General features: G+C 35.2%; 1 protein-coding gene across 1 annotated transcript in view; it reads right to left on the bottom strand.

Moving 5' to 3' along the window:
• LRP1B (LDL receptor related protein 1B) overlaps window positions 1-13634 on the bottom strand; it is a gene marked incomplete at both ends in the record, with an annotated part of 669864 nt that overhangs the window by 288260 nt on the left and 367970 nt on the right. Inside the window, one exon of the mRNA XM_084288908.1 lies at window positions 4273-4435. Within this exon, the coding sequence (XP_084145034.1) occupies window positions 4273-4435 (163 nt within the window). The remainder of the gene's footprint in view (window positions 1-4272; window positions 4436-13634) is intronic.

Genomic DNA, 13634 nt, shown 5'->3' on the forward strand with positions numbered 1-13634 from the left:
ATTTGCCCAACTATTTCAAGAACTTTGTTATGTTTTTGTTTTTCTTTTTATAACATGGCTTGATTTTAGCCACGGTAAAACTGTGCTTTCAGTCTTTCAGTCCTTAGAATCTAAGAGGAAGTTAATGGAATAATCCTTTTTTGAGTTTCTGAGATGAGGAAAAAAAAACAACTTCAGCTATTAATTCTTCCCTTGTTCACCTTTGTGGATCAGAAAGATTAGCAACTGATTGCTATTGCATACTTAAAGTAAAAAAGATTTTCTTTTTCTTTTTCTTTTTTTTTTTTTTTTTCCTTTTCTTTTTGCTGTTATACAGCTGTTTTCTTTTTTCTTGACTTATTAGCATTTCCAAGAATTGGTACATAACACCATAACACATTAACAGACATGGCTTTTAACAGCCATCGTATCACAATCTCTCCTGTATGCATTTGCAGTTGTTCCATGAAAGAAATAAGCAGGGTTCTTTTTTATTATTACTTCTACAACATAGCAGAAGGAAAAGCCGATTAAAAGATTTATTCAAATATTTACATGACACACAATGTTGCAGTATTAAAGTGTGAGCTTGCTCTTTTTACAAATCTCTTTAGCAGTAAGACTTCTCTCCCCATTGTTACTAATACAACTTTTAAATGGTAGCTACAAGCTCCCATTTCAATGCCTTCAGCCTCTAATTGAGCATCCTCTCCCATTCTTCTCTCCCTCTTCCTATTCTCCCCCTTCTGCTACACCCTTCCTTTGTAGTGATTCATGTATGTCTCACCCATTTCTTCACTCACAGTTCCTCTATACTCTGCTCCACGCATCCTCCCACTCGCCAGCTTCGCTCGGCACATCCTCTCTGTAATCTCACCTTATGTGCTTTTTCTGTACACATACCTTTATGATTGGATCAGTTTTGGAAGTGCAAAACTCTTTAAAATTCAACACACTTTGTATGCTCCCTATTAAATACAAGGGGAGACTGAAATAGAAAAAAATAAAAATAAATAAATGAAATGCCTTGCCTATAGACATCTAGCTTGTTGGTGGCAGAGCTTAGAGAGAACATAAATACAAATCTATTGTCATGTCAGTTTAATACATATATCACCTTCCCCATCGTACATGTATGGGAATCCAAGTCCCGTGACTATACAAGCTGATTGCCAAACTAGCTACAATCCTTTAGAAAGGATTCTCCGTGAGTACAGTAGACCTACAGACCACAGCTACAGTGAAAATCTTTCTAACTCAGCTCCTATTTGTTTCATGTGAGTCATCAGTACCATAATCAACTGTACGCCAATTTCAAGGACCAGTCAGAGTAATAGCTTCTATTTCTTGATCATCAAGGTCCCATATTAAAATTTATCAAAAATATGAACATTAGGAGCCAAGCATCTTACTTCAAAGGTATTCGATATTATTGCAAAACAATTTATTCTTCCTCTCTGTTTCTGATTGCCACTTTGTTTTTCTGCTAGCATTGCTGAAGCTTTTTAGTTCAGCATACACTTCACTGACAAGTCTGAACTCTGAACAACTCCCAGTGGCAGTGGAAACCTAGCCATTCCCTCAGGTAACAGCCCCCTGTGACGGTTCCAGTAATTATGTTGTGCTATTTTGAACTGAAAATCAGATGACGAAGCAGATGAGTATTCGTACAGCAAAACCTCTAGCTGGGTAAATAATTAATTAGCTGCTTCTTGTTTGTTTGGTTTCCTAAATGTTTCAGGTGGGCTTACATTAGACATCATCTGGAGTACTAAAAAAGGAACACAGTTCATATTGGTAAAACTGCTGAAATTGTAGACCAAAATAATATGCTTACATTAGACGTAAAAAACTTGCTTGTAAAAGAGCTTTTTCAGTAGTGGAGTCTTTCTTCTCTCAACTTAAAATTCAGTTTTAGAAAAATAACAAGAGTTCTCATTCATTCGCTGTATGATGTGAAATAAGCTTAGTAGTTCAAGTTCAACTGTAAGCACATGAGTATATAAAACCATCACCCCTAAACATCTAACGAAACTCACAGAGATAAAATTCATCACGCTCACAAAAAAAAAAAAAAAAAAAAAAAAAGATTAAGTAATTTTCCACCTACTCTCATTTTATTCTAATGATAAATGGAGAATTTCTGGTTCGTAAAGTAACAACTGAATGCAACTAAAACCAGCTCAGATGTGAGCACATAAAAATAGCAGGGCTTGACCTTGTACTACTACAGGGAAGTCTGTCATAGACATAAAGGCTTAGGATCAAGCTCTGGATTCCTTAATGCAGGAAATGGTCTTCTCTGTGCGGATGTACTTTCAGCTTTTAGAAGAATGCTGGAGACAGTGGATGCACTATAACAGCAATACATGTTACTGGAGCAAATACCATAAAATCTAATTATATCTAATGCCTTAAAATGTGTTTTTTACAGAAGCCCACAAAAAAAAAAAAAAAAAAAAAATCTCATCCTGGGCTTCACATTTAAATTAATTAATTAATTAATTAAAAAAAATAATCAGCAAATTACCTAGATAGCAATACCGTGTTCATACTTTGACACAGAAATATATCTCAATCAGAATCAGCATGAAAGTAAAATGAAAAGCAAAAATAGAGAAGAAAGAATGGAAGAAAACACATTTTTAAGTAGCCAGAATGTTTTGATTATCTCTTTGCATTTTGTACCAAAGCCCAGTCACTAACAAGCACAAGTAATACATAAAGTGAGGAATATCAATTAAGATGTATGTTAGATATCCTATTAACATAACAACATATGTTATATAATTAATATAATTGCCAACTAAAGCTGTAAAGAAATAACTCATGAAATGCAAAATATGAATTCTGGAAAAAAAAAAAAAAATCCACTCAGTGTTTCCATCATGAAATAAATCAGTATAGCTCTATGAAGAATCACAGTATTACATAACATAATCACTTATGGTCTCCCTCCAGGCCAGCGCTTCCATCTACACTAAAGCAGACATGATTGCTCTCAGATGTGGCACTGCAAAAGGCAACTATTTGAATAAGAATGGTTTGCAGCTAGCAAAGAACAAACAGAAGGAAAACCAGTCTTTCTTTTTCTGTTCTATTCCTTCTTGCAGAATCAAAGTGCAGGATATAATTCTTAGATCCCTGACAGATAAGATTATCTAATGACAAACTGTGGATTCATCTAGTAAATCCCGTAAAGAATATACAAGTAAATGTATAGAAAAAAAAAAGGCTGCTGCTGGCAAATCTGAAAGCTTCAAGTTCTTTCAGATCAGAACTTGAAGAAAAATCAATTTAAACACGCATTTTTTATTTTTCTTTTAAAACAACACTGCAGTCAGATCAAGTCAAGCTCACCATCTGCTGCAGATAGAAATACAGCTATACTCAAGAATTACATTATAAAACTTCTTTGTAAACTTTACATGCAAGCTGTTCTTGTCAGAATTAAAGTCATTGTGATCATGCATCTTAATATTCAATCAGGCTTTAAATAAAGAGTGACAAAAGTCCACATATGGATGACAAGCTGTTCTACAGTAAATATTTTTGTATTTATTGAGAAGGGGCTTATGGCTGTTTAGGATGTATTCCACCAGGCATTTTGGTTTAACTACTTACAGACTAATAAAACCAAAATAAAATCTCTGTTCCAAAATCCTCACTGAAATTTACAGTTTTTAAATTAACTTAATTATTCTTATTTAGCTATGCTTTTACTTCATCGTTTGCTTGAAAACTTTTCCCAGCTGGTGGCTGTTATAGAATAGAAGATTTTTAGAGCCCTGTATTTTAGGCAAAGCTTTATTCCCAGGTGGTGTTGAACATAAATATGGAAGAAGAAAAGCAAATACAATGTGTTTTTATCGTTATAGCTGACCGTCTAAAGCAGAGGAAAAAATCTTCCACTCTTTTGTGTAACTAAACTTCTTAGAGCCAGTTCCCATATTCCTGCAGCTGAGGGAAGAAGGTATAAGAAGTTCCTTTTCCCCGTACACTAGTTATAAACATAATTTACAGAAAAACAGAAAATAATCTTATGACAAGTAGAGATAAAATTTGTTTTCCATTTCCAATTCCACTTCGAAAAGTTACAAGGCACAAGCGGTGATTAATATAGTTATGTTAAGTACTTGCTGCAAGTGCATTACATGTTACTACTTTGTTCAACTATGCAAGTAATTCAGGACAGCATTGAAAAAGTTTTTAAAATGATAGAATGAAGCAAATACACAGACCAGCGCACATCATATAAGATCAACATTTCCTAATGAAAATAAATAATCTTACCCTGATGTTGGATCAACAGCTATGGCCTTAGGGTTATTGAGATCCAGCTCAATGAGTGTGACACACACCGTTCCATTCTGGTTGCAGACAAAGATCCTGTCACTGACATGATCCACGAAGTAAAAATTCCCAGTGATCCAGTCGATTGCTATTTGCTGTACATCTGCCAAAAAAATCAAAGGATAAAGAGAAAGCTCAGAAGTGCAATTGTAATACAAATAACTGTTTGTAATACAAAGAACTTCACCAAACAAACACTCTACCCAAAGAACTCAAGCTGTTTTTACAATGAGATTTTATACATGGTATATTGTATATAATAAAGAATTAAATTCTCTATGGACAAAAAATAGTTGGAGAGAGTTGTTCCTTTCTAAGCACAAAAGTCTCATTTCAACTTCAAGGACATCTAAGGTACACATTTGTTCGTAGCTCTGTTAAATATTTCACATTCTGTCTGTGAAATTTTGTAACGATATGCTCAGAAGCAACACCACCGACCGATGGTGTGTCTGCAAGAGAGGGGTTGGAAATGGGTGTCTGGGTGTCTGTTACACCATGGGGATGACACACTGATAAGGCTTGCAGCATTTTATTAGATACATATAAAGGGAACTAGAAACCGATTATAAATAATCCACAGAAATTCAAACAGCCTGTGTGTAGCTATGTATGTCTAAACACACTGTATGTAATAGCACATATGTGTGTGCAATGAATTCACTCTCTTTTTTTCTTTTTCTTTTTTTTTTTCCTTTTCTTGTTGTTTTGTAAATCTGCATGCAGCAAGATTTCTGATTCACCTGTCACAATGATTAGCATCAAAGTAGCTGTCTGCCTGGTAGCTGGAGAAGTTTCATAACAATGACCTAAGAGTCTTCCTCTTGGGATGCTAAGGTGGCTTCACAACCACCTAGCACTACTGCTCTCATTTCCAAACAGTAAGAGCTTTTTCTGGTGGGATCCTGGAACTATTTCTTGTAAATGTCTTCTAATCTCTGCATTTTTCTTTTAAGTTAATCTACTGGTCTAAAACATAGTCTTACTCTTACACTAAGTAAAAGTATAAAGAAGTGCAAAGAACATAACTATCAATTTCATTTAACTAAGATTTCTTTACTTCCTATTCTCATTGACAGTACTGAATTGACATCAGCCTGTAAGATAGAAGACTTCGTTATTCTTAACTTAAAAACAACAAACTACTATAACATCATTTCCTGTGAAATATTTTCAGTGTTCAGTATGAATGAACTTTCATTTTCAAAATATATATTATATAACGATGGTTTCAAGATACTGCTAATATAATATAAAATTATTTCATGACAGAAACAAAATGTGATAAAATAGTATTTCACACAGGTTTTTCAATACTTTTAATTTTTATACTTTCAGTTTATGTATTTCTATCATCCTTCACAAGTTTTTTAGTCCCCACACACATACTTGAATAAGAATCTGTCGCTTCTATCACACCCGTCTTGTATTAGAGAATATAAAGTAAGCCTTTAAAGTTACTATAAAGTAACTGAGATTTTATGAGTTATGCATTTGCTAAATACTTAGACATGAAGACTCATGCACTGTCCTTCAAAGTGCAGATAAAATAAACAAGATTTACTCAACAAAATGTCAAGACACCATCTCTATTCCATCTCAGCCATCCTATTACACAGTTCATTACAGTCTCTTCTATCTCAGATTTCTTCCCTTCTGCTACTCATTTTCCTTTTAATTCACAGTGAATATTATGCCTTATCCCTTCTGATAGCTCCTATTATAAAGACACGCTGAGCCAGAATAAAGGAATGCTCCATTTAGTCTCAGATCCAACCTCCAGAGGAGGTCAATGTCAGGTGCACTAGACATATTATGCACATTAGACATATGTAAGCACTAACAAATATTTCATACAAAAGGGAGAAAAACATGTTTGTTTGTTTGTTTTCTTACTTATTGAGAATGACATTTACAAAAGAGATTTGATTTTAAATATTTGTAGACATAAAATTAGTAAATAAATTATTGCAGTGTGAGCTCTGGAACACTGCTATACTTTGGGAAGCAGAGGGAGAGCCTGCTGGAGGAGGCTGCTGTCTTCTCTCCAACCTGTGGGAATGTTCCTAGTTTTACCTAAGTGTGACACATACTTGAAAGGCACGATACATACAGTTTATTAGATCTCTTAACGTAATGATACTCACATCTATAAAATATTAGCTTTTTTTTTTTTTTTTTTTTTTTTTTCCCATTGTTTTTCAACATGTCATTAACAAGAAATGGCACTGAACAGGTATTTATGGAATAAAAGGAAATTAATTCAAGGTCACACTAGGGATAACCATTTGCAATAGTTATATTATAGTTGCAAATAGTTGCAACTGAGGTTTCTCAGCAATCCAGGCAAAGTGAGACACCTAGAAGCAATTTAACTGGATAACCTTTGTGTCACAGACTTCAAAAAGCATTCAGAGCTCTTAACATCTCTTTGCCCCATTTCCCTTCCCCAGCAGGTTATCTTTGGGAAGAGTGTGAAGCTAACAGCAGCACGGGCTATTTGCAAGACATAGGCTCATTACAACTGCGTTCCTTGTAAAGCTGTTCATTACAAAGCATGCTATGCCAGAAGACTCGATTACAGTTTCCAGAAAAAGAGCCACATTAATTCACATTTTTCTTCAGAAGTCTACTGCATGAAATGGAGGAGAGATCTCCCACTATGGAGAGAACATCTCTCTAAAATAAACCTTCTGGAGCAGTACATCACTGAAATCTATTAATTAACTTAGACATTTAATGCACAGTAGCATTTTCATTTAACAGTTCATCTAACACAAATATGTTGTGTATTTTAGGTACCAGTGTTGTGGTTTAGCTTTTGTCTTTTGCATACCAGGAGCTCTGCTGTGCATAGGACACATCCAATTGCTCACAAGAGAAGCTTATAAAGAATTGTCGAAGTCTACGCCTCTGTAAAATCATATCCCATGTGAAAAATCCACTTAGCTGGCAGTTTTCATGAATCAAACTTTTAATCCCTACGGTTTCACTATAGTAGCTATGCATTTAGATGCTTTGAATGGCTCTCCAGTTATCACACAAGTCAAATGTACTGTATGCTACAGAGATAAGGTTTTGGTTGCACTGGGGACTTTTAAAATACATATTTTTGTGCTCAAGATGTTACTGAATTAATTTCTTGCTTATTTTTATATTCACATATTAAAACCGAATATGTACAGATGGCTAGTTCACTGACATCGTTAAAGTAATGAATCTTTTTTTTTTTCTTTCATTCACACAGCCTCAGAAATCTCTAAAAAGAAATGCCCCTCCTGAAAGCACACATTTTTTCTGAACAATCTCGTACATATTTCTGAGGGTCTTTCTTATTTTAATTACAGTTTCCATGGAGTATTTCTACCAAATGTGATCAACCTTCCTTTAGTACTTCCTAAAAAACAGAGTTCCCTCTTAAGGACTTCAGAAAGAAATGTTAAGATATCATATAGTCTAAACTCTACTTTGGTTGATGACGTTACGTAGACCATGGGCACTAGCAAAAGCGGGGCTGGAAGCATATATATATATGCTTATATATAAAAATATATATATTTTTTAACTCACAAGTATTATTATACGTTTAGAGAGAATGACATTTTTATATGAGGGTGACTAAGTCTTCAATGGTACTAGAAATATATGTCTTACGGCCAAAATGTAGTTTATGAAAATCAGAATCATACTGAATGACTGTCTTCTTTCATTTCAAATCTCAAACATGTATTTTGTACTGTGCACATTTTAATTTCAAATAAAGACTTGCACAATTCAGTTAACATAAAAGAGCAAAAGCAGTGCTATATTCTTGTATTTGTGCTACTGCTGTAATAATCAAGGATTCAACACTGGCACTGCCTATTAACGTAAATATTATGCTAATTGATTTTATTTTTTACAAATGTGGAATAAAGAGTAGAAATAGAAAAATTAGCATCTTTTCTCCATTTATACACTTCAGTAAAAATTTCCAATTTTTAACATGCAAAATGATCTAAGCACATGACACAGGGGAACTTAAAGTAGCTGGAGTCTTTTATAGAAACTTCTGAGTGAACAGAGGAATGATTCTGGATGAAATATAATTAAAATTAAAAATGCTTAGTGTGATCCCCATATGCTTCTGGTTAATAATTAAAAAGATAGACAACCTCTCTCTATTTCAAGAGAAAGAACTAAGCTTCTACTGCCTTATATACTTACAGTTTTCCTTGTTCTGAATGACTGCAATAAAGAACTGGGAAATCCACTCTAGACTCAATGAGAAACAATTTCATTGACAATTGCTATGGGAAATAAGTTCTTTTTATAAAACCTTTTTTATTTATTGCATAGAGACAACACTGATAGTTTCAAAGAAATTGTATATGATCTACAGTAAAATATCTTTATCAGCATCAAAATCATGAATCATTATTTATGTTTAGGCAGGGTTTTGGATCTTATTTAAATAATAGTATTAGTGTGTATTTTTGCTTGCATTTTCCTAAAAATAATGGATATAATTGAAAATGCTATGAAATAATATTCATTTTTGTCACAAAGTTTATTTTTTCTTTCATAAAAGTTGCTCTTAAAGGAAGTATTATTTTGATTTACACAAAAAGCTAAAAAAGAATTAGGTATTAATTCTTCTTTCATAGCCCATATACGTTTCTTCTGAAGCAATATAACATCCAGACTTCCACACAGGACTGTAATGCTGTATTCTGTGCTGGCATGCGGGAGATGAGGGACATGGAAGTGCTTTAAAGTAGTGGTGGTTCAATAAAATAACAGCCAGTGTGGGTGGGCAGTTTCCTGACACCCCCACAAACACTACCTGGAAACTACAGGTGAAGATGGAAGTACTCACTGCTTCTGCACACCAAAATGTCAAGTGCTTATTTTACAGGACTCTTTCCACGCTGCAAAGAGCAGCCTGGCATTGTCACAGGTAGCCAGGTCTGCTAAGAGCCACTTGTTTAATTTATTCTATGATAATTGGCTCAACAAGCAGGGTATTTTTGAGGACAGTGCAACAGTTGTTTGGACGGCTGGCCATATGCTAGGGGAATAAATGATTCTGAGAAATGAGAGAGGATTGCTCTAATAAAACTTTCATGAGCTTAATGTTTCTGTAACAAGCATCCTAACACATAGAAGGTGTTGGTACAGTCCCTAATGGTCACGCATCATACGAATACCAGGGTGGTGCTACCCCATGCCAGGAAGAGTCACCCTCTGTCCCCTGTCCACCAAAGACAACAGGGGACAACAGATCTGCAGACCTCACAGGCAGTTTCACACCCGCTTTCTCCACAGCCTGTAGTGTTAGGAACTGTGTGCCTCTGGGGCTGTCTTTCATAAAGCAGCCTGCCATGAAAGTTAGCTTCACTGTGTTTCAACTAAGGAAGCATCTCCTGCTTTCTGCTGAAGTCCAAACAGGTAAAAAAGAAACAAAGCTTTAGATAAACAAATAAATAAAAATCTGGAAACTAAAACCTCAAGAAATGAGGTCATAAAAAAATAATATAAAAATGGGACAACATATTTGAAATATTTTGCCTCTTGTTATGTTCCCTGAACCTTGAGGGTGTATTTTTCCAACTTTTATGTGTTTTAGTTCTCCACCACCAGAAAACTGCTTTGATTTTTTTTTTTTTCTTTGACTGGAAGCCGAGATTTTATCAGGTGAGACTTTGTGAATTGCGTAAGGTAAGCAAACGATGAAAGTGCCAGGCATGGACAAACCTGTTCAATTTAACTATCTATTTAGAGGGGAAAAAAAATATAGAATTAACATGGAACCAACACATTTTACTCTGAAGAACAAGGGAAAGCAACTTGAAGATAGTATTTTTGACAAGTTTTGAGTAATGAGACTAATGGTAGCAATCCTTTATTTTTCCAAAACAGACACCAAAAAGGCTACCAGGTAAACAGTATTTAAAACACGCTTAAATGACAGGCTGTAAAATCTGCCTTGGCTTTGCCTCTCATCTGGGAATAATGCTCCTAATTAGCAGCCCAGACAACCCAATACTGACACTGTGCTTTGGGAAAGTTAGATTGTCATAGATTTTTCTGTGCCTCTGCTATTGACAGCAACTGGCCTTAACTGTGCTGCAATACCATTTACAAAATATATTTTTATTAAATATGCCACCATTCAATAAGTTAGACAACACTGTTGTCTAAACTTTAAACAGCCATGTTCTGAGTGATTATTACATATGTTTAAAAGCGAATTATCAAATGACGAATACCCATCTATCTTTTGCAAATGACTCATCCTCAAATACAAAATTCCTTTGAAATAAATCAGCCTTCTCAGATAGTGTTTGTAAGGAGTACAATGCAAAACCTACAACATTACATTTAAATAAGCACTTTAAAACATCCAGACTTCAAGTTCCTCAGAAGAAAAGAAAGCTTTTCCTCTTGTTTGCTAAGTAACATAATTTAAAATTCAATAAATTGGGTTCCTGTCAAAAATACAGTTGGTATTCTTCCAACTGTACAGGATATTAGAATATAATGTTTTAAAAACCTATAAATGTGAACATGGAGACAATGGCAGCTTCTCCAAACTGAAGATTTTTTTTTAAATATGATTCTATTCTAAATATTATGAATACTTAATAAAAGCATCCTGATGGCTCATGAAGACATCCAGTCTCTCAGAGACGTCATCTCTCCAGTCACTCAGAGACTCAAGCATTCAGCTTCAGCTAGATACAGGAGAGAACATGTTTATGTTTAAAATTAAAATCGAAATGTTTAAGACTGTATTTTTATCCTTTTACTGGATGCAGCCCACATCTGAAGAAGAGGTCTAACTCCAGAAACTTCACCTGATTCTGGAGCTTCTGAAATTAGCAGATTCATACCAGTCAAAGGACTCTGCAGAGGCCATGATACAGGCTGCCCCAAAAGACCCCTGTCAGTCCTCATATCTGTAAGGTAACCCCTGAGCACTGATGACAAGACATGTGCATGCAAGCCAATTTTGTGGCCTCTTAAACAGTACAGTAGATAGTTATGTACGTTTGCTGCACCTTTCCGTAGAAGGAGGCCAAGCCAAGCAGTACTGTTACGACAGGCTGAGTTCATGGGCTGAGGTGACCCACTGAGAGGGTCTGAGCGGACAGAGAAATGCAGGTCTAATGATAAACCCCTTCCTTCCACTGGGAGCCCTGAGACCTACAAAACAATAGCAACAACAAAAATCCCATCTTTATTCTCTAACAAATCCCTATTTACAGAGCATTCAGAGGAAATGTGCTGATGGTAGATCACAGATATGCTTGGCCTATGGGTCTTTGCCAGGGGTTTTACAGTAGGGGAGTAAAGTCTACCCCTGAAGCTTTTAGCATAGCTCTTCTTTTAGTCATGTTATAAAATGATTCTACCTTACAATGGATCACGTTTCTGGAAGGAGTAAAAAAAAAAGTGAAATTTCTGTTGCTGGGTCTCGAGCCACAAATTTGGCCATGATGCCAAGATGTGCAAGGCAGAAGCGTGAAACAATGACATAATGGCCTTGTGAATGGTCCTGTCTTTTAATCCCAGGGCTTAGATTTTTATAAGTGAATTTTCTGCCACCGGTCTTGTCAGAAACAAGTAAGAATAGTCAAAAACCGTATCATTTCTAATTTCTGCATTACTGAGTTTCAAGCACATAGCCAAATGATTGTAAACTTGTAACGGGGTCCCAGTAGCCTACATCCATACTGAACGATAAAGACAGATTTATAGAGGTACATAGCTGTAACAGTCTGTCTCTTTTTTTTTTTTTTTTTTAACTGCACATTCAAAAGCTTCTTATAAATCTGCTGAGACTGTAAATCAAACCCAGTTATTTACTTCAAAGCAGTTAAGTCATCCACTGTTAAAATTAAAGCATAATTCAGCCGCAGTAGGCATCCCATCAAGCGTGTGGACTAAGAGACCTGCTGGGGGAAAACACTGCGGCTGCATTAGGCTGTGATACCTGTCTCATTGAACCTCCTCCATCAAAGGCAAAAGTCGACAACCTTCCCGCCTTCCAGGACTGCCTGCTGCATGTATTAAGAACTTCATAAAGCATCTTTACACAAAAATAAGGTCACTTAACCATTTTCCCATGAAGACGCTAGACAGTAGATTACTACAGTCTTAAAAATGTGTCAATTAAGTGGGGAGTTACTTTGGCAATACAAAGTATTTAAGGAAAATGACTTCCACAAAAAGTTTGGACAGCTTAATCCCAGAGGTGGACAACAACGCTTTAGGAAACACTTCTTGGGGGTATAATGTAGATGCAAATTAACATTGTCAGCCTTAAACAAAGCTTTAGGGAAGGAAGGAAATTCATATTGCATGTTTTTTGTAGAAGGTGACATATGTCAGACAAAGCTGGCTCACAGGATCTAGAGCACACTGTAGTCTCTTGCAGGCAAAATGCAGGTCATAGTTTTGTAGTAGAATTTCATATTGAGACCAATATAGTTGCAATTCATAATGGATGGTCTAGACAATATGAATATGCAGTTCATGGCATGACCCAGTGCTATCAATCAATCTGTGCCTTTTCACCAAAGGGCATTATTACATTCATTTTAATTTTAATCAGTAGGTAGTACTGACCATACAATATTTCATTCTAATATATATCAGAAATATTTGTATTGTGCACAGAAGTCTTTATCTCAAACATATTAGAGGTAAAGGAGAAGATGTCACCCTTTCCAAAAAAAGAAATTATTTTGCAAATATTTATATATATATATTAAAGAACTTGCTTATAAGACAATTAAAATCTGCACACTGAGTCCGATTTAAATCCAGCTTGAGCATTATTACTTAAAGAATATTACAATTTTTTTTAAATCTTTAATCATAAAAATATATCCAAACACAAGATACTTGTGCCACAGAATATCTATAAAACAAACTCTTAGCATGTACTTTACTAGATAGGATGACCCCTTTTTTTTCAGTGTTGCACAGGAAATAAAAGGAAAATGCTCCTTAAATTAAAGGGTATTAATGTTTCCTTCACCTTTTTCACTGCATCTAAAAATGAAATTCTTCAAAAAGGATCGTCATATCCATGGCTAACTATTCCTACAACCCAGAGGAATCACTGTCACAACGTGAGGCCTTCGGCACACCTGTAATTCTGCAAAACACTGAAAGCCACCATATAGCACTCACTAATGTCAGATGCCTCATATTACAGTTCGATCAAAACAAACAAATAAAACCCTTAATGCCTATCAATGTTGGCTGCCAACTGTCTATAATAAATGCATACTCATGCAACCATGATCTCA

This window comes from Netta rufina (genome assembly GCF_964035555.1).
Source record: "Netta rufina genome assembly, chromosome: 6".
Classification (NCBI taxonomy): Eukaryota; Metazoa; Chordata; class Aves; order Anseriformes; family Anatidae; genus Netta; species Netta rufina.